At 38.0% G+C, this 22,316-nt stretch overlaps 1 protein-coding gene across 3 annotated transcripts in view; it reads left to right on the top strand.

Annotated features, from left to right (window-relative positions):
- Positions 1 to 22,316, top strand: part of Scgalpha (sarcoglycan alpha) — a 91,134-nt gene that overhangs the window by 55,324 nt on the left and 13,494 nt on the right. For 2 of the 3 annotated variants that reach the window (XM_090372046.1, XM_090372045.1), the window contains 2 exons: positions 5,920 to 6,087; positions 16,592 to 16,660. In XM_090372046.1, coding sequence (XP_090228172.1) covers positions 5,920 to 6,087; positions 16,592 to 16,660 — 237 coding nt within the window. Of the gene's footprint in view, positions 1 to 5,919; positions 6,129 to 16,591; positions 16,661 to 22,316 lie in introns of those variants that run through there. The other variant, XM_090372047.1, reaches the window with a different exon arrangement.

Genomic DNA, 22,316 nt, shown 5'->3' with positions numbered 1-22,316 from the left:
TCAAGCAGTTTCTTGTTCTTCATAGGCAATGACAATGCAGCATGTGAGGGGGTGTGCTCGTTTCTTAAGAGGCACCTCCGTAGCCAGGTGGGAAGGAGCAGCAGTGCATAGCACACGCTTCTTGATTAGACCGGGGTTCGAGCCCGTCACCACCAAATACGGAGGATGTGGAAAGGTCAGTGAATGACCACTGCATATCCCGGAGCAATATGGCCTTAGTTGCTAATGCTCCAAATAACAAACAAACAAACAAACAAAATTGTTTCTTAAGTGTAAAGCAACTAAGTCTGTGAGGCTTTATCTGTTAGTATATTGGCTGCATGTTTCATGCATTCTGTGGTTAAAGTTCAAGTTTCCAGAAAAAAAACCCTGCAAACCTTGCCTGAAATTGACTAAAGTTTTGTCATGAAAAAAGTCTATAAAAGTTCCTCGGATCATTGACAGGATTAGAACCGAGGCATTTTCTACCTAGTATGGGGAGGACAGTGTTATATCCATTGTCCTCCCTAGTATGGGGCTACCTGTGAAGCACATTTACTCTTTAATATCCTGCTATTTCTCACTACAGTCATTACTGTGCTGCTTGGGACAACCCACACAAAATGTGTGGTATGTCTATTCCCCTTCCCTTTTTTATTATTTTACAATAATATCTACCACCATTCAAAATATGTAGCCGACCGGGCTAGCCGGGTGGGTAAAGTGCCTGCCTGGCAACCCAAAGGTCGCGGGTTCGATTCTCGCCTCAGGCTTGGATCAAAGTACTGCAAAAACCTTGTGAGGTGCATTATGGCCACAGAAGTCTATGCGCCAACAACTACCAAAAAAAAAAAAAAAAAAAATTTTATGTAGTATGTGGAAATTGCAAATTAATTTTGACTTATTTTTTTGTAACAAGTTTTTTTTTTTTTATCTCTTCCATAAGGCTGTTCCATCTGCACTGAGACCAATAAAATGTTATTTTATATGTCAGGAATACATATAAGGCAGTAATATTTTCAATTATTTTAAATTTATTATTGAGACGTGACATATTGCTTACCATGAAATTCTGGAATTTTCAGTGCCAAATAATGATAGTGAATTCTAACGATCAACAGAAGAAAAACACTATGCGCCATGATGTGTTATAAACTGCATACAGTAAAATAATAATAAATATCAGTTTAGCTGATATTATTGCATCCCAAAAGGAATGCTATGAAGACTTGGGTTACATTTGGATTAAGGTTAATTAATCAACCTTACATTAATATCTTCATTAATATTGTTAATAATTATAATCGTAATCATAATAATTGCAGGTTAATATTTTCTTCTTCATTAATTAATATCATTAATAATAATAATAATTACACATTAATATCTTCTTCCTAGTTAGCCTTCTTCAGTTCCCCATTTCATCATCATCAGCCTCTTCCTGCATGGGATAGGATATTAGTTATGAGTCATCACACAAATCAGATATGTTAGGAATATGTATATTATGTTTGCACAAGTTCATATTAACGGGCTGATTTACACTAGACAAAAACCCCATTCTCTCTGCTTGAGATTAACTAACTCAGCTCCAGTTAAGCAAGTATTTAGAAATTTTTCTGGTCAGTAATGGGATTTAAACCCTAACCTCTCCAACCAGATTACAAGTGCCAAAACCAGTATTCTTCTAGAGAGGACATCATTATTGTCATCATCTTCAGTCACTGTTGGTCCACTGCAGGATGAAGGCCTCCTCAAAATGTTTCCAACAAGAGATGACATATATTGGTATACAGTGGATTCCAGTTATTTGGGCCACCGATTAATTGGAGCAGCCATTTATTTGGGACAATTCTTAAAGAACAGAACCTAATCGAGAAAATAGCCAGGGTTTTCTTCGCTTAATTGGGACAATGTTCCAATCGAGATTACCCCCCCCCAATTTTCTCTGACTGGACTGAGTGGTTTGGTTGGAGACAATCCATCCATCCATCGTAAAGTGAAATAAGTATGCTAGGCAGCAATACTATACTTTGATACTATGCACTAGTTAACATAATCACTGGTTAGTAGAATCATCCACTTTATAGAATCAAATTTAAAAAAACCAATTCAAATCATTAAAATGCACTACACTTTCATCTTATCATATGTTCAGTTATAAGAATCAATTTTGAATGCCTTTGTGATATTTTTCTAAAGCACATTTCTGGAGGTCACTATCATAAAACAATAAAAACAATTTGCAGTTTCCGATGTATTGGGCTTTTCTGTTAGTGCAATCTATTATAAATGGGTAGTAAACTTGACCTTATTGCATTGCAATAATACCTATAGCTGGAATTCTGTGGAGTTTTATTTTATTAGGGTGAAATGTGTTTGCCCTTCAATCATATAAAAAACATAAATTTTCAGAATCTTCTCTTAATTTTTATTTTTTAAGCTTTGTAAATTTGTTACTCTGTATCTCACTTGCACATATCATGTTAGTTGCAATTTGTGCATGCCGTGTTCTTTGTTATTGATTGCTTATCGGTTTTACTGTTTTAAATTTTACAACCCAAAAAAAAAAAATGTCAGTGAACAGAAATATCAATTAGTTAGTATGTTCACATTATAGTATTAATTAAGCTATGTACGTAAGTGTAAATTTATTTTTATTTTGGTAACCCTTGGAAAATATTCTTCTGATTTTCATGTATCATTTAATTTTGTTAATTGGTAAGGTAATAAAGTGTAAATTTGTGCTTAATATATCTTTACTTTTATAGCCTGTGGGTAATATTTCTCCTATTTTCACTTATTAGAATCAGTGTTTAATAGAATTAAACTTCAATTCACGAACATGATCACAATGACTGTCGCTTACTACATATCGTATAGTGAATGGTATGTTATTATGGAGAGTCCATCATAATGTGATTTGATCGTACAGTGAAAATATTGTAAAGTGGGGGTTCACTGTATTTATGTAAAATTTCGCATAATTGGGCAGCCGCTTAATTGGGCCAAAGTGCACTATTCTCAATGTGTCCCAAATAACTGGAATCCACTGTATATTTTCTGTAACAGTACTAAATACTAATACAAGTACAGTTTTATTATCACAAAAATATAGAATTGAAAGTGCTTATTATGACTGATTAAACTTAAAGCATAAATAATAAATGGATAAATTGTAACATATGAGATAAGTGGATAAATCGTAATGTCATATGAGATTAGTAGGTAAATTGTAATGTCATAAATGATAAGTGGAAGAACTGTTAAGAATATGATGTTATAAATGATCTATAATAATATATATATGAAATACATTTAGAAAAGATGTTTGTAGCAAGCTGTAAGTGGTTGCCACAAAAGGCCTCATGGCCCCAGTTGCTATGCCATTTATCTGAACAAGTCAGCCAAATGTAAATAGCCAATGACCATGTTTAAGATTATTCATTACTATGTAACTTAATACAGGAAAACCTTGTTAATACAATATCTGTTTACAGAATTCTCATTTAAAAAGTAGCTCCCATTTTTTTCAAAAGGGATAGGCATTCCCATATTAAAAATTTTTCTTAATACAAAATATGGTTGACATACACTGAGTGATCACCGAATTATGACCACTCCTATGAAAACTGAGTGTAACCCGTTGACCATGTGAGGTACCAGAGTGCGGAGTTAGTTGACCTACGTAGCATAATAGGTGTCAGTGATTCAGTAGTTAGTAAAATTCCGAGTAAAAGGAAGGATTTATCAGACTTTGATAAAGGGCAGATTGTGGGTGCTTGACGAGCTGGTGCCTCGATTTCCCAAACAGTTGAACTGATGGGGTGTTCGAGAGCCACTGTAGTTAAAGTGTACCAGGACTGGCGTCAAAATGGTCAAACAACGACCCAACGGCAAAACTGCAAAGGTCAGCGAAAGGTTGATGTTAGAGATGAGCGCCGGGTCCGACGACTCGTACAGGCGCAGCACTGTTGAAGAGTTGACTACCCAATTCAATATAGGCCAACCTGGAACAATATCTGCCATGACCGTGCATCGCACACTCGCACGTATGGGCTGTACCAGCAGACAACCCCTATGGCATCCTCTCCTAACCGAGGTTCATCGGCGTAAAAAACTCACCTGGTGCAAAGAGCATGCAAGTTGGACGTTAGAAGACTGGAAGAAGGTGTGCTGGTCGGATGAGTCATGTTATTTACTCCACACCATGGGTGGTCGTGTACGGATTTGGTGTCAACAACACGAGGCTCTTCATCCATCATGCATGGTATCAAAAATGCAGGCTGGTGGAAGCTGTTGTATGATGTGGGGCATGTTTCACTGGCAGGAACTTGGACTCCTGGTGCATGCAGAACAACGTATCGCTGGTCTCCGCTATCGTCAACTGCTTGCTGACTGTGTACACCTCACTATGTTACACTTTTTCCCGAATGGTGATGATGTCTTTGAAGATGACAATGCGCCAAGCCATCGGGCACTTGTTGTGCAGGAATGGTTTGAGGAACACAGTTCTGACTTCCAGCATATCAATTGGCCTGAACTCCCCTGATATCAATCCCATAGAGCACTTGAAGACACTATGGAAAAGCATATCAGGTGTCTGGATATACCAATCACCTCCATACCTGCATTGCTGACTGCATTACACACAGTTTGGTTGGCCATACCTCCCGAACGTTTCCATCTCATTGAATTAATGCCATGTCAGCTGCTGTACTGAGGGCAAAAGGAGGACCTACAAAGTATTAGGTAGGTGGTCATAATTCAGTTATCACTCAGTGTATATTAAAAAGTTAATTTTTGCACCACTGTTAGTATAAGCATACTTTTTGGTATGGTTATTACTAAGTATGCTGATCATGCTGTGATACCTAGCTGTCAAGATTGCTGTCATTTCAGTAGGGAGGGAAGCTCTACCATCAGTTTAGTGGGAAATATGATGGAAGCAAAAACATGAGATGCATAATTTGTGCTGCAGCTGTGGTCATCAGTGTAATAAGTATACTAGTATGAATGTTTTCAAACATAAAGTTATTCGTGCAAGTGAGATACACATTTTGAACTACCATTGTTTTTAGTAAAGTAAACATACAGTTTGTGTCAAAAGTAAAAATTTCTGCTTTTCAACATGGATACAAAACAAAAGTGAAATGAGTTAGGCTTGGATACTAAACTCAAAATCACTGAAATAGAAAGAGAACTTTTTGTATCATGTAATTCATATAATATATAATAAAAAAAATTACAAAAAATTACAAGACAGTTAACAAGTTACAACTTATCCTGTATGACTGAGGTCAGAAAGATCTATAACAGATAAATATTCATAATAAATCATATTAATATCAAGAAGCAACAATTAAAATTACATGAGAATTTGTAAAGTAGAGCATTATTAACATTACAACATTAAGTTGTTGTATAGTATTTGTGCCAAGACAAAACAGTATATTGTTTGTAATTTGTGTATATTCTGTTCTGTATTTGATTTGCCTGTTTTCTGAATGAAAAAACTGTGCAATACTTACCTTAAGATAGACAGACTTGGACTCCTGGTCCAAGTGTGGGAATAAAAAATTACTCCCCTCAGTGGGATTTGAACTCAGGCCTTTTCCACACTGTGAGAAAAGACAATGATATATAGCATTAAGAAAGGGGTACTATTATGGGAGTGTCAAAGGGCTACCAGTAAAGATTTAGTACTATTACTAAAGTTTAACACATAGAATGGCTTCAAGAGTTCTTGAAGAACATATCATTATATTTACTGTATGCAATTATATAAAGTTGTATTTTATTGCATATACTGTATAATCTATAATTCTGTTGCATAGGGATGATTTATGTTAATTCAGTGATAAAAATAGATATATACAATATAATGCTGTAAGGTTATGTTTCATTTTAACTGATGAACATATTAAATATTTTTTTTAGCATGCAGCTAAATCAATATAACTCAATTAATCGAGCTAACAGCCATTTACGTCAGCTGACAACCAAGAGGGATAGCCTTCCATGTTCTAGTTCAACTCCTTGCTCTTCGTTACCTCGATCTCGAACTGGTAGTCCTTCTTCCACTCTTCCCAAGACAAGTACACCTAGGTATGAGTGATGAATCATGGAGCTAAAAGCTTTCTAAAAGTGTAATTAAGCAATTTTTTCTTTTATTTTTGATTTTACCTAAAAAAATTAAAATACAGGATGTCTCAAAAATATTGGTACAAACGTTTATGGGAGGTAGGTAACATCTAAAGGAATGTGAATCGCATAGGAACCCATAACCGGAAACGTCATGAGAAAGTAGTAGCAGAGGCACAAGAGGCAGAAATGACACAAGACAGTAATTAGTGGCAAACATTTATTTGACAGAATATTAACAATGGAGTATGAGATGGATGCATTTCATGATGTTACAACAGATGCTCAAAGGTTCCACCATGAGACGCGATGCATGCATGACACCGACGCAGCATGGATTGGCGGACACGGTTCGAACATACCTGGAGTTTCTTTGACAGTAGAAGCAGCACAGACAAGCCTCGCCATGATATCCATTTCCATCTCCACAGGTGATTCATACACGATAGATTTGAGGGCCCCACAGAAAGAAATCAAGGCTTGATAAATCAGGTGAGCGTAGGGGCCAGGCAACGGGTCCATCACGGCCAATCCATCGACGCCCAAAACACCTGTTCAACTGGTCACGAACACACCTTCCATAATGGGCAGGCGCCCCGTCATGTTGAAACCAAATGTTGCGTGTCCCATTTGCTGGAACATCGTCAAGTAACCCTGGTAGAACTTGTTCAAGAAAGATCCGATATTTAGCGGAGTTCATGCGGGATGGTAACAGGTATGGGCCGACTAAGCAGTCACTGACCATACCTGCCCACACATTTATTGCAAAGCGATGTTGTGCCGCATTGGGGCGCACACCGTGTGGGCTGTTGTGAGCCCACACATGAGCATTGTGCTGATTGAATAAGCCTCATCCGTGAACAAAACATAAGCTGGAAAATTCAAGTCTTCAACACTTTCTTGGAGAAACCACTGCACAAAAGCCACACGTGCAGGATGATCTTGGGGGAGCAGTAACTGAACCCTTTGGAGATGAAAGGGGTGTAAGGAATCATTGTGCCAGAGGCTGTACACTGCAACGAGACACTCCTAAGGCAGAGGCAATGGCACATGTGCTGGTAGTAGGAGTATTCTGGACGGCATTCAACACACTTTCTTCCATGGCAGGAGTTCGTGTGGAAAGTGGTCTGCCCACACCACTCCTGTTATCTCTAAATGACCCATAATCACACAAATTTTGATTCACACGCGCAAACAAACGTGGTCCAGTACATGTCTGTGTGGGAAGCGTTCTCCATAAATTCGTTGAGTGGCTCGTCCATTTCCCTCTGCTAATCCATACACTAGGTGCATGTCTGACAGCTCACAGTTCGTATATCGATGCATGCTCTTTGTGCAGCGACTACTGCTGATTGAATGAGTAAACCAGAAATTTTCCCTCTCGTGAACTGATGAACAGTGCCATGTATCGACTTACAGTGAAGTTTCCGGTTATGGGTTCCTATACGATTCACATTCCTTTAGATGTTACCTACCTCCCCTAAATGTTTGTACCAATATATATTTGAGACACCCTGTATAGCATTAGCACCCTTTGAATCATATCATATCATATCATATCATATCATATCTCTAGTTATATCATATTGTACATTACAGTGTACAATAATAATTATGGTAAACACTCTATATTATTCCATATTATTATTACTATTTCAGTGTCATTGTCACTGTAATAGCACACTAGTAGAGAATACAGTGATAGCACTTCTGTAATAGTACAGAGCACAAGCTTATAGCAAAAGAACGGCACCGCCAGAAACAAAAATGCTTTGATATAAGTTACAATTTAGCAAAACTGAAACAGTAAATGAGAACTCCTATGAATCAACTTCCTTGATGGAAAAAAAAAAAAAATATCAATCTTTAGTAATGAATTTAATTATGGAACCAAGCTAGTCATATATGACAAGTTTTACTTTATTCAGTTTTCTTCACTTTATTAAGAGCCTAATATTCACAATGATTACACTTGTACACCAACTGTTAAATTAAAATTTTTAATAAATAAAACTGAGATATAAAATATACTGTGAAATAATCTATTTACAATAAGTACAGTACAAATAAAAGCATTAAAATAAAATACGATAAAATAAATAAAACAATGAGACTAAAATCTTTAAAATCTTAAAATACTGGATACCGTAGCTTTCAGAGGCATCTGCCTCCTTTCTCAACAGTGCATTTCTATTGTGCAACACAACCTCAAGTAGTAGCAGGCTCACAGCACATGGTTCCACGGGAACCTGGGCGGTATTCCCCTCATGCGTACTAGAACCGGAAATAGCTCGGGAGCATGTCAGATGGAACCGATCATCCCGTCTGAGGACCACCGCCTCGAGGAGGGGATGCATACGAATTCCCCTGTCTCTATTAGCATTAGTAGAGGCATATGATGCAAGAAAGCAAGCTTATGCAGCATCAGCCAAAAAAAAAAGAAAAACACTTCCACTTCACCCTCCGTTCGTTCGAAATACCTGTCCAGCTGAGCCTTAAATTTATTTAAGCTATCAACTTCCACAACAAGGGATGGAAGTCTGTTCCACCAACCAACTACCCGCTGGCGAAAGGCAAATTTCTGCCCATCTGTCTTTCCTCAATTTGAATTTATGCCCTCTCAGGTGATTATTCTGAGCAAGAGTAAGAATCCCATGAGCATTGAGCATGCTCAAACCATTCAAGGCTTTATACACCTCTATCAGATCACCTCGCTGGTGCCTATTCTCCAGACACTATAATTTGCAAAACTTAAGCCTTTCTTCGTAAGAGCACCCCTTTGTTCCATTCACTAATCTTGTTGCCCTTCTCTGTACTCGTTCCAGCAGCTCTACATCCATCTTGAAATGAGGCCTCCAGACCTGTATACAGTACTCAAGGTGTGGCCTGACCATTGCCTTATACAAGAGAATAATCACCTCCTTATCCCTGCTAGAAAAATTCCTGTATATCATTGACAAGACACCATGAGCTACTCTTGCTGCCCATCTGCACTGCTCAGAGAACTTCATATCTGCCTGCACAATTACCCCCAGGGCCTTTTCATTCTCTACCACTGTCAGTATAGTACCACAGAGTTGATAAGTTGCTCTGGGGTTGCTGTTTCCCATATGTAGTACTTTACATTTGTCAGTGTTAAACTTCATTTGCCACTCTCAGCTCATCTGCTCAACCTTTCCAGATCCTGTTGCAGCAGAATAGCGTCAGTAGTGTCCTTAACAACCCTGCCAACCTTTGTATCGTCTGCAAACTTGGACATTAAGCTTGATATACCATCATCAATATTATTTATAAATACAGAAAACAATAATGACCCAACACTGAACCCTGAGGAACTCCACTAATAACATTAGTCCACGATGAGCAGTGTCCATTGATTACCACTCTGTCTTCTCCCCCTCAACCACCCCTTTATCCATAGCAGCAATTTGCCTCCAATGTCACACTGCACCAATTTGTGCAGCAGTCTTCCATGTGTAACAGTATCAAAAGCCTTTCTAAGATCCAAATATATAATATCAAAAGGCGCCTCCGTAGCCAGGTGGGAAGGAGCAGCAGTGCGTAGCACACGTTTCTTGATTAGACCGGGGTTCGAGCCCGTCACCACCAAATACGGAGGATGCGGAAAGGTCAGGGAATGACCACCGCATATCACGGAGCAATATGGCCTTAGTTGCTAATGCTCCTAAAAACCAAATAACAATACAATAATATCAAAGTTATTCCCTGCATTCAGTTCTTTTGTTATTGCATCATAGTATCCAATCAAATTTGTCAGACAAGACTTTCCCTTAACAAAACCATGATCTGTCCGAGCTATAACTGAAATCTTGTCTAGATGATCCTGCAGTGCTTCTTTAACCAGTGCCTCCATTAATTTTCCTGGAACAGATATTAAACTCACAGGTCTATAATTACTTGTGTCAGACTTTGATCCTCCTTTGAGAATTTGGGTCACATTTACACATCTCCAGTCTATGGGTACCTCCCCTGAGTCTAAGGAAGCTCTCATAATTATGACTAAGGGTTTGCTTACTTCCTTTGCTGCCTCCTTTAATATAACTGGATAGATTCCATCCATCCCAGGTGCCTTTCTTGTGTTTATCTTCAACAATTTCTCCTCCACTTTACTCTGTTATTACAAGATTATCAAGCTTACTGCCAGAGTTGAATACACCTCTGGCATTCCCCTCGCTGAATAACTCCTCATGTGTGAATGCCGATGCAAAATATTCATTTAGTTTGTTAGCTACCCGAGCAGGATCATCAACGGTTGAACCATCGATATCAAGTGGATCAATCTAATTCATCCCCTTTCTTCTAGAATTTACATAAGTAAAGAACTCTTTGCTGTTTTTCTTTGCATCATTTGCCAAAGATTTCTCGTAATCCGCCTTCGCCTGCCTAACCTCCTTTGTAACTTGGTTACAGATCAACTTATATCTATCATAGGCTTCTATGTCACGTGTTAATTTATATGTATCCCATGCGTTTTTCTTCTCTGCCATATGTCTTATTAGTTCATCTGACATGCATTTAGGCCTAAACCTTGAACAATATTTCATAGTTGGTATGTAAAGCCTAGTAGCTTCCAAGATAAGTTCTTTGAATGCTTCCCATTTTGAATTTGCTGTTGGTAACATCATCAATTAGTCCCACTGTATAGAATTTAAATACTGTCTCAGACCATCGTAGTCGCCTTTACGAAAGCAAAAACCCCAACTACCCTGATGGTAGTTACCTCTTTGAGTAAATCCCACTTCAGCACACTGTGATCACTGCCACCTAGTGGTTCCTTTATCTGCAGATTCTTAATGCACGAAGAATGACTACTGATAATCAAATCAAGAGTATTACTTCCTCTAGTTGCCTTGCGAACATGCTGATGTAGAAAACAATCATCCAATAAATCCACAAACACCTTGCTAGTGTGTGAGTGACCAACCCACAAATTCCAATCAATATCTGGGAAATTAAAATCCCCATTATAAGACTCTCTGATTTACTGGCCCACTCTATTTCCCTGTACGGTTTCTTATTATACTCATCAGAGTCATTAGGCCTATAGCACACTCCTACTCTCAATTTTGATCTCCCAATGCTTATGTCACACCAAACTGACTTGACACTGCACTGCCCAGCACTATTGATGGATACACTGCACTATTGATGGAATTATTGTTGGAAGAACAAATTCATAAGCTCTCAAGCCACTTGTGGTCCCATAACGTATGAGCATGGTCGACAATGACAGCATCCTCTTGGGAGATCTGATGATGCTTCTCCCAGAAATGCTCCACCACAGCAGACTTCCCATAATCCGCGGTCTTTATAGCATTCATGTGTTCCCCCAGACGATCTTTAAACCTACGCCTCGTTTCACCAACATAACACTCCCCACAATCGGGCACCTAATCTCGTAAACGATCCCACTACTAGGATCTTTTGCTATGGGGTCTTTAATCTGAGACACCACTGTATGCAACCTCCACACAGCGTGCCTGCATTCACATAATACTCGTGCCATACGTTCAGTAATGCCCGGATAGTAGGGAATGTATGCATTGGTAACTGGTGTGAATGGCCCACTTTGATTGGACTCCCCACCTCTAATGTATTTGTCCATGACCCTCTGGGGGTAGCCAACATTTCCTGAGGTCTGCTGTGACTCGACTAATTTCGTTTTCTCTATCCTCAGAGGTACTGCGGTGGGACCCAACCCTATCCAATAATACTTTAGCGACACTGTTCTTATGCTGACTGGATTGTCGAACTATAGTGAGTGTATTGGCTCCGGCACATAGGCTTTCTGTACACTCTTGTTTTTAGCCTAGGGCCTTCTCTATAAACCAATACATCAAGGAATGAGAGGTACCAGCTGCTTCCACCTCCGAGGTGAATTGAATGAACGGGGAGAAGCTATTAAGCAGACTAAGTACTTCATCTTCTCACTCCCTCTGAATAATGGTAAACGTGGCATCAACATACCTTTTCCATTTATGTATGGGGAACTCCAACCCCTCAAAAATTCTTTGGTGCCATTGTAGGTAACTTAGCCATGGAGGAACTGGAAACTAGGATTTTTGATGGGTTGGAGTTCCCCATACGTAAATGGAAAAGGTATGTTGATGACACGTTTACCATTATTCAGAGGGAGAGAGAGAAGATGAAGTACTTAGTCTGCTTAATAGCTTCTCCCCATTCATTCAGTTCACCTCGGAGGTGGAAGCAGTTGGTACCCTCCCATTCCTTGATGTATTGGTTTATAGAGAAGGCCCTAGGCTAAAAACAAGAGTGTATAGAAAGCCTATGTGCCGGAGCCAATAGATTCACTACAGTTCGGCACAATCCAGTCAGCATAAGAACAGTGTCGTTAAAGCATTATTGGATAGGGTTGTGTCCCACTGCAGTACCTCCGAGCGGTGCCTCCATAGCCAGGTGGGAAGGAGCAGCAGTGCGTAGCACACGCTTCTTGATTAGACCGGGGTTCGAGCCCGTCACCACCAAATACGGAGGATGCGGAAAGGTCAGGGAATGACCACCGCATATCCCAGAGCCATATGGCCTTAGTTGCTAATGCTCCTAAAAATCAAATAACAAACAAACAATAACAGTACCGCCGAGGATAGAGAAAAGGAAATTAGTTGAGTCACAGCGGACCTCAGGAAATGTGGCTACCCCCCAGAGGGTCATGGACAAATACAGTAGAGGTGGGGAGTCCAATCAAAGTGGACCATTCACACCAGTTACCACTGCATACATTCCCTACTATGAATCTGTCTACCTTCACAGTGCACAGCCCCACATGTCAAAATTGTAACTACACCAAAATTGCCTGCCCGACCCTTTTTGGCCAAAAAAAATAAAACTCATCCAGCTTACAATCCATTCTCGCTCTTAAGGCAAATCTCTATGACCAAACAAAGCACTAACAGCGATTAAAGCAATGTCTTTTTTTTTTTTTTTTTTTTTTTTTTTATAGGTCCTAGCCATTGAAATCTGAGGAAAGTAGGTAGCAGGACCTGCCAGAATACTGATTCCTTATTGGTAACACCTGGCTAACCTCCACGTGGCGCGGTATGGGCAACGTCGGATCCCATCAGGGGCCCGATGGCCAATAAGCCAGATGAACAATGGGCACAACAGACTACACTATACACGATCCACACACTTTAAATCTCTGGCTTGACAGGGTACTGTCACTCGATACAGAGAACACCGCGGAGATGGGAGAAATCCCAGGAGCCGCTAGACCCTCAACATACCAAATACCAAAAATTCCCTACTATCCGGAAATTACTGTACGTATAGCACGAGTATTACATGAATGCCAGGCACACTGTGTGCAGCTTCCGGGACAAAGGTTGCGTACAGTGGTGGCTCAGGTTATAGAGCCCATAGCAAAAGCTGCTAGTAGTGGGGTCGTTTATGAGATTAAGTGCCCAGATTGTGGGGAGTGTTATGTTGGTGAAATGAGGCATAGGTTTAAAGATCGTCTGGGGGAACACATGAATGCTATAAAGATCGTGGATTATGGGAAGTCTGCTGTGGCGGAGCATTTTTGGGAGAAGCATCATCAGATCTCCCCAGAGGATACTGTCATCGTCGACCGTGCTCATAGGTTCTGGGACTGCAAGTGGCTTGTGAGAGCTTACGAATTTGTTCTTCCAACAATAATTCCATCAACAGAGACAGGGAAATTTGTATGCATCCCCTCCTTGAGGCAGTGGTCCTCGGCCAGGATGATCGGTTCCGTCTGACGCGCTCCCGAGCCATTTCCAGTTCTAGTATGCATGAGGGGAATACTGCCCAGGTTCCTGTGGAACCACGTGCTCAGTGCCATGAGCCTGCTACTACTTAAGGATGTGTTGCACAATAGAAGTGCACTGTTGAGAAAGGAGGCGGATGCCTCTGAAAGCTACGGTATCCGGTATTTTAAGATTTTAAAGATTTTGGTCTCATTGTTTTATTTATTTTATCGTATTTTGTTTTAATGTTTTTAATGCTTTTATTTGTACTATACTTATTGTAAATAGATTATTTCACAGTATATTTTATATCTCAGTTTTATTTATTAAAAATTTTAATTTAACGGTTGGTGTACGAGTGTAATCATTGTGAATATGAATTTTCCCAACCTCAGAGGCCTATTTAAAGACTAAGAGCCTAATTATAGTTGAGCCAAATTTTCTCTCTGAGTGGTATGAGAAAGTTGGCTAAGAATTTAAACTTGTTTTAACCAATGAAAAATTTACATTTACTTCGAAAATATGATAAAGGATTTATATAATAATGTCTATAACAGAAGATTTAACACAAGAAAAGTAGAACAAGCATAAGACTTAAATCAGCAATCATAAGCAGTAATACAGAAAGACAAATGATACTGAATCTGAAGAGTAGTCATGGTACTTATAAATAGCAGAAAAGGCATAATTCAAATAGCAGAAGACTACCATGAAGTATTATATATAGAGCAAGGGAATGATTCCAGCAGTGGGGAAGATAGATCACAAATTAGCAACACATGCAACATACCTGATGAGGTGGAACATGCATTGAAGAAAATGAAGAATCAAAAAAGTTCCAGGTGAAAATGAAGTTACTGTAGAGTTGTTAAAATTAGGAGGAAGAGACGTGACACAGAAACTGGCAAGACTCTTCACAAAATGCAAAAGGAGATGAATCAGAAATTGGAAATTATAGACCAATTAGCTTGTTGTCCCACATCTATAAGTTGTTCACAAGGGTCATTACTAACAGATTAGGAAGAATACTTAATGAGAATCAACCAAAAGAGCAAGCTGGGTTTAGGACAGGATTCTCAACTATGGATCACCTTCATGTAGTATCACAGCTAATGGAGAAAGCAAATGAATATAAAACACCATTATGCCTGGCATTTGTGGATTATGAAAAGCCATTTGACTCCATAGCATAAGGCAATGTTTTGGGCACTGGAAAGACAAGGCATAGACATCCCATACATTATGATTTTGAAGAAAATATGTGAGAATGCTATCTCCTTTATTAGACTATAAAAAGATAGTAGCAAATTTAAAATTGAGAAAGGAGTTCAACAAGGAGACAATATCTCCGAAGTTGTTTACTGCTGCCTTTGAAGAAGCTTTCAGAAGATTGGACGTTGCAGAACATAGTCAATGTGAAGTGAGAGTTCCTGAGCCATTTAGGATTTGCAAATGATATTGTAATCATAAGCCATGATCCTAAAGAATTAGAGGAAAATCTTAATCAGTTAAACAAATCAGAAAATCTTAAACAAAAGTAATGAGGAACAAGTATGCCACAGAAAGGGATATAATCATTGAAGGAGCAGAAATTGAAAAGATGGTTTCATATGTTTATCTTGGACAAGTCATCAGCTGTAATAATGATAAATGGTTGGAAGTTAAGAGAAAATTAAATTTTGGATGGATATCATTCAGGAAATATGTCACATACTGAGGAGCAATATCCCAATTTATCTGAAACAAAAAATAATGAACCAGTACACATTTCCCACCATGATTTATGGAAGTGAAACTTGGGCACTCACCAATTGAATGGAAGAGAAGCTGAAAAATGGAACAAATTATATTAGGAATCAGACTGTTGGATATGAAGAGTGGATTAGGCAGCAAACTCAAGTAAGAGACATTCTTATCAAAACGAAAGAACTGAAATGGACTTGGGCAGGACACATAGTTCGAAGACATGATGACAGATGGACTAAAAAAATAACAGAATGGTACCCAAGAGGAGCCAAAAAAGAAAACCTGGAAGACAACAATGGAGATGGACAGATGAAATTTAAGGGTTTATGGGCAGTAAATGGATGGCCATTGCACAAAATAGAAAGAACTTCTGCAGAAAGAACTTCTTCAATCCACTGCAGGATCTTCATCCTGCAGTGGATTGAAAATGGCTGATGATGATGATGTGCATAACTAATCCAGTATCTACTGCAACTCATTAAACTGACCCTGTCTTAACCAGAATTAATTTCCCTTTCCAATGCAAATAAATATGACAGAATATCTAACACACTTTTAAGCAACAATGTTTTGATTTTAGATATACCACTTTCATTTTTTTGTAGTATTATTCTGAAAAAAAAAAAAAAAAAAAAAAAAATTCTGCAACTTTGTTAAAGTCAGGTAATACAATCTCTCCTAAATTAATTTTCACCAAAAATTACTAATTTTCAGTTAATTAATATTGTTATCTTTAATGTTTTAAGAAGGCAAGTTTTTTTTAACCATTGCTCTGAACTGTTAATAACACTCCTGCAGCAATGAGTCAGTATTCTAAAAGAAGTTTATAAATTGTAGTTTTGGCATGTTAAAAACATGGCTTGTATTCCAGATGTGAAATTTGAATAATATTGTTTTTAGAAATTTGCTTGCTGTGAAAGGTAGTCATTATTGCAAAGAAATAAAAGAAATAATTTTTATTATTTTTTTTGTAGGCCTTCTAGTAGAGCAGGAACATTGAGGGGAACTATACCACCTCCTCCACCACCTTATACACCACCCAGGTAGAAATCCTTATTCATTGTTTATTAGTCAGTTATTGAATTAATGAATTTGCATTAAATATAGTTTGAAATAAATTAAGAAAAATTTGTGACCAGTCATTATTTTGAGTGAGAAACATAAGACCTGGTTCTGTACAATCTGTCAAGTAATGTAATCTGCTATAAGCAAGTTTTTTTTTTAAGTAAAAGGCAATAAATATACTATTAAAAGGCAAGAAATCTGCAATCATAATACAAGTTATTTTCTTCAAAGTTAATATGTTCATTATTAGGAATACACAAGTCTATCTTCAGTGGTTGATTGCTGTTGCCATTGGGTGCACATGTATTTTTTGTGCTAGTAAATTTTACAAGTGGTGAAATGCTGGTGGTGCTTGATTTTCACATTCTTTTCTGATATGGTATGTAGAATAAGGCTAGATTAAGGCTATAATGGTAATCAATGGACACTGCTCTTCGTGGACTAATGTTATTAGTGGAGTTCCCCAGGGTTCGATGTTGAACCCATTGTTGTTTTGCATATTTATCAGTGATATTGATGAAGGTATATCAGGCTTAATCTCCAAGTTTGCAGATGATACAAAGGTTGGCAGTGTTGTTAATGACAGTATGCTCCTACAACAGGATCTAGTAAAGTTGGGCAGATGGGCTGAGAAGTGCAACTGAAGTTTAACATTGACAAATGCAAAGTACTGCATATGGGTAGCAGTAACCCCAGAGAAACATACCAACTGTGTGGTACTACACTGTGTGTGTGTGTGTGTGTGTGTGTGTGTGTGTGTGTGTGTGTGTGTGTGTAGTGGAGACCTGCGGGTAATTGTGCAGTCATATATGAAGTTTTCTGAGCAGTGCAGACAGTCCAACAAAGCAGCTCATGGAATCTTGTCAATAATATACAGGAATTTTGCTAGCAGGGATAAGGAAGTGATTTCCCCTTTGTATAAGGCAATGGTCAGGCCACACCTTGAGTACTTTGTGTAGGTCTGGAATTCTCATTTTAGGAAAGATGTAGAGCTGCTGGAATGAGTACAGTGAACGGCAACAAGATTGGTGAGGAGAACAAGGGGCTGCTCTTACAAAGAAAGGCTTAAGTTTTGTAAATTGCAGCATCTGGAGACTAAGCACCTATGAGGTTATCTGATTGAGGTGTATAAGGCCTTGAATGGTTTGAGCAGGCTCAATGCTGATGAACCCAATGCTGATGATGGCATTCTTCCTCTTGCCCAGATTACACACTTGAGGAGGCATAAATTCCAATTGAGGAAGGGCAGTTGTAGGATAGATGTGTAGAAATTTGCCTTTGTAGTTGATTGCTGAAACAAACTTCCATCTGTTGTTGTGGAAGTTGATAGCTTAAATAAATTCAAGGAAGAACTGGACAAACTTTTGGAGTGAATGGATGGGTGAAATGGGAAGTTTTTCTTTTTTTTTTTTTTGGCTGATGCTGTATAAGCTTGCTTTATTGCATTGTTTACCTCTGCTAATGCTAACTTCAGTACACTATACCTGGTTTGTTGCTAATATTTTTAGTCTTAAAAAATAGGTATTGCCAATGATCAAATTGCTGAGTCATTTAATGCAAGAATGCACTTTTTATATAATACAGGTGACCCCCACTTAACGCTGATAATTCATTCCGGAAAAACAGAGTCCTAAGTGAATCCACACTAAGCAAGCGTCACATTCCCATAAGGTAACGTGTATTTGTGAGTTGCGGTCGGTGCCATAGGATATTTCCTAATCAATAATAAACAGTAGTGAAAAGATGCACAAATGTCGGTCAAAATATTTAATATTCAAATATTTGTACATATAAAATATTCTGCATTACATACGTATATAATTATGTGGTAACTACTTACGTATCAAAATTAAACTTAAAATTCCAATTAAAATCATGAATTTAATTGATCTAAATTGATTTAATTTAATTGATGAATTTAATCAAGAAAAATGTGTCGATTTTGGGTTGACTTTGGCCCTCTTCCAAATAAACTAAAATGGGTATTAATTTTAAATCCCCCGCAGCGTTACCACCCAACAATAAAGTCAGCCGATCCTCCGCCACTTTGAAACCTGGCATGTTTTTTTCTTCTTTCAATATGAAACTTCTTTTAGGCATTCATTTCCACAAAAGTCCTGCTTCATCTATGTTAAAAACTTGTTGAGAAGTATTACACATAATACCCCTCTTCAATAATTCTGCAAATATTTTTTGAAAGTTTCGGCTCCATAATCTGCACTTGTGGCTTCTCCCTGGATTTTAAATCTATTCAACCAGCCCTTACTAGTTTTAAATGGTTCCACATTTTTTTTTTTTAGGTGAGTTTTCTTCAGATCATCATATTGTGGTGTGTGCAGGCAACGTGGAGTCCCACAAAGGGGCCCTGTGGCCAAATGCCAGGACACACAACAGAACCTAATGCAATATGTCATATACAACATAGAACCCTTTTCTGGCATTTACAGTAGTACTGTATTCCTTCACAGCGAACATATGGTGCAGATTTGGGAAACCACAGGTGGTGCCTGACTCTAATACTATGCACACTATGTAAATCATCATATTGGCTAATCTCTCTCTCTCTTTTTTTTTTTTTTTTTTTTTATAAAATTTAACTTAACTGAATTCTACATAGGATTTTATTGAAGATAATATCCAAATAGCCGGCCTAGCCCTAGTTGCTTGCAATGGAACAGCTATCTTTCCCACTGCTAAAATTAATTCTTTATTTTTTTTTTTATAATTGTTCTTACAGTTAAACTTGCAAGTCCTAAATTATGGCACACATCTGCTTGTCTTTGACCGGAATCGATTCGCTTCAAAACGTCTAATTTAATTTTAAAATTCAGTCTTTTTCTTACATTTATAGTCTTCATACTGCGCTCAGACTTTGTTGCTTTTTCTTTCTTATCAGCCATTATTAACTCTTCAAAAATGTAACTGCGTTGGTTGCATTAATAATGATACAATGTTCAAGTAAACTGTCCGTTTCGCACAATGTCTAATAACGGTACTGCATGATGACTAGACTTCGGATAAATGCATATAACGCAAATATTACAAGCAATATACTTGATCATTTTTTAAAATGTTGATCTCGGAACTACGTAACAAGTCACTGTACTGCAATTAAATTAGCGTGCGAGAAAATATCACTGAGAGTTGGAAAATTTCTCAAGTCGGCGTGGGAAACGTTTTAATGCTGTTTTGACATTCATTTTCAAGCTATCGACTCCATCAAATGAAACGATTTCGTTAAATATGCCAAAAATGCAATCTGTAAAAGAGTGTTATAGTGATCTGAGACAGCGTTACAGTCAGATATGGGTTATAATATAAGAACAACATTATAGCGAATCAGCGTAAAGCGAACCGCGTTATAATGGGGGCCTGCTGTAGTAGGTAGAAAATATCTTATTGGTGATGAACAGAGTGGATCAATATGTTCAATGTTGAGAGTCACACAGACACAGGAACTAAAAGGCTTTAGTGTCACGTGGTAAGTGTCCAAGCATTTCTCTGGTGTGATCCAACTAAAATTTTTCCTAGTGTAAGTTCTTCCAGTTTTCAAAGTTCTGCTTGCAACATACTACTATTTTTATTTTTTTTCACTTGTTACTAGTTAATGCAGCTACTATTTCCACATAGTGGGACTGGAAACCTGGTTGGGAAGAGTCCTCTCTCAGTCCTAAAAAGGAGCCAGGTGTATATGCAGCCTCTTCCAATAGTGGAGCCAGTGTGCCCTTCATAGCATAATGTTCAAACAAATTATCCAGAAAACTTTTTTTATTTGCATATCGATCAACATTCGTGGATGCCATATTCATGTTTTTAAAACATCTTGGTCTCAGTGCAGTATTAATTATAAATGGTTGTTCTTTTTGTCACAAAGAATTTACGCAAGATAAAATTCTCACTCTTTGTTTTTCTTTTTTATAATCAAAATAATTAGAACCTTTAAACACTAACGATTTACTTGGTAAAGCATGATAAAAGAGGCCGGGTTCATCTACGTTAAACATGTCTTTGGGTTCGTATTGTTGTGTTAAAGATGGAAAATGCAAAATCCACTGTTCCACATTATTTTCATTTAAAGGTGCACTTTCACTTATACAGAGCATCTGTGCACTCATATAGAGTGCACAGATGCTCTGTATCTGTGCATTCATATAGAGTCTTCAAAGCATTGTTATTTCCGTTACAAAATTTACTAAGCTATCCATTGCTATCAGAAAATGTCTTTTTTAAAGCTTTTGTAGAATTCAAAGCTTTTTCTTGTGATATTGAGCTGTTACTGGAATTTCTATAGCACAAGCACCATCAAACCAGGCAAGTGTTAACTCATTAATTAATATAGTTCATATGTTTCTTGTTGAATATTTTTATTTGCATTCTAAATCCATTTTTCTTTAATATTATTTTTTGAATTTAAAATTTACCACAATTATACTTTCTTCCAACCATCTTTCCAATAAATCCTTTAATGTATAATTTATAACTTCTTTCTGTCACATTTCTAAATTTAAAATTTCCATTTTACTTTCTTCTGCCATCACATGTATAGGGCTTACAAAAAAACTGCATCACCTTAAAAAATGTAACATTTGTAAAACGTAACATAAAAAAAGTAACTGTTTGTTGCAAAGCAAAGGTATTGCATCAGACAGTAATTGCAAGGTATTGCATCAGCCATTTCTATAAATAATGGCCTTGGAAGGGTATACACGCTCATTAGTGTCCTGTTTTGCGGAGATGTAAGCATGGCTCTATATGTTTAGTTGGCACCGAGAAAAAAAAGTCTAGCTGTTGCTCTGTCCCTGGAAGGGCTTTCTACGTGTGCTATTACTGATAAAATAGGCTGCCACCAGTCAACAGTATCCCAGGTGCTGAAATTAAAGTGTGAAACCGGTGATGTGAAGAGAAGACCTGGATAAGGCCATAAGAGAGTGACTATGCCTTTCCAAGATTGATATTTGAAAGGGCTATGCCTTCGTAATTGCCATGCTAGTGCTCCTGATCTAAAACTGGACTTTGAGATGGCCTCTGGTGTTGAAACAAGTGCACGAACTATCCAAAGACAACTTTCAGAATGAGGTCTGCATGCCTATTGGCCCAAGAAGAAGCTTTTTTTGACCCAACAAATGAGGAAGAAGCGACTTGCTTGGGCTAAAACGCATGTTTCATGGACAAAAGAGCAATGAGGCACCATCATCTTTTCTGACAAATCGAAATTCCACCTGCATGGCTCGGATGAGAAGCAATATGTCAGAAGATGAAAATCTGAGGCATACTATGCTGACTGCATAACACCGACTGTAAAATTCCCCACCAGTCAGATGGTCTGGGGATGCATAACAAGCAAAGGGGTAGGGCAAATTAAGTTTATTAATCGAACAGTGAATGCAGAAACCTACACTGCTATCTTGGAGGAGTGCTCGAAACCCGTTATTAGGGATCATCATGCAGACATCCAAAACTAGATTTTTCAACAGGACCCAGCACCTTGCCACACAGCAAAATTGGTAAGTTTTATGCTATTTAGATTTAATGATGAGTTTGTCTTCTTGTCTCACAAGGCTTAAAACATACTTGCACCAACGTTTTCCCTCGTTTTTCTCCCTTAAGGTGCAGTCATACCTCAGAAATGCTGGC

The sequence above is a fragment of the Mastigoproctus giganteus genome, chromosome 4 (genome assembly GCF_048544385.1).
Source record: "Mastigoproctus giganteus isolate SK-2022 chromosome 4, ASM4854438v1, whole genome shotgun sequence".
Taxonomy (NCBI): Eukaryota; Metazoa; Arthropoda; class Arachnida; order Uropygi; family Thelyphonidae; genus Mastigoproctus; species Mastigoproctus giganteus.
This window is presented reverse-complemented; position numbering and strand designations above follow the sequence as displayed.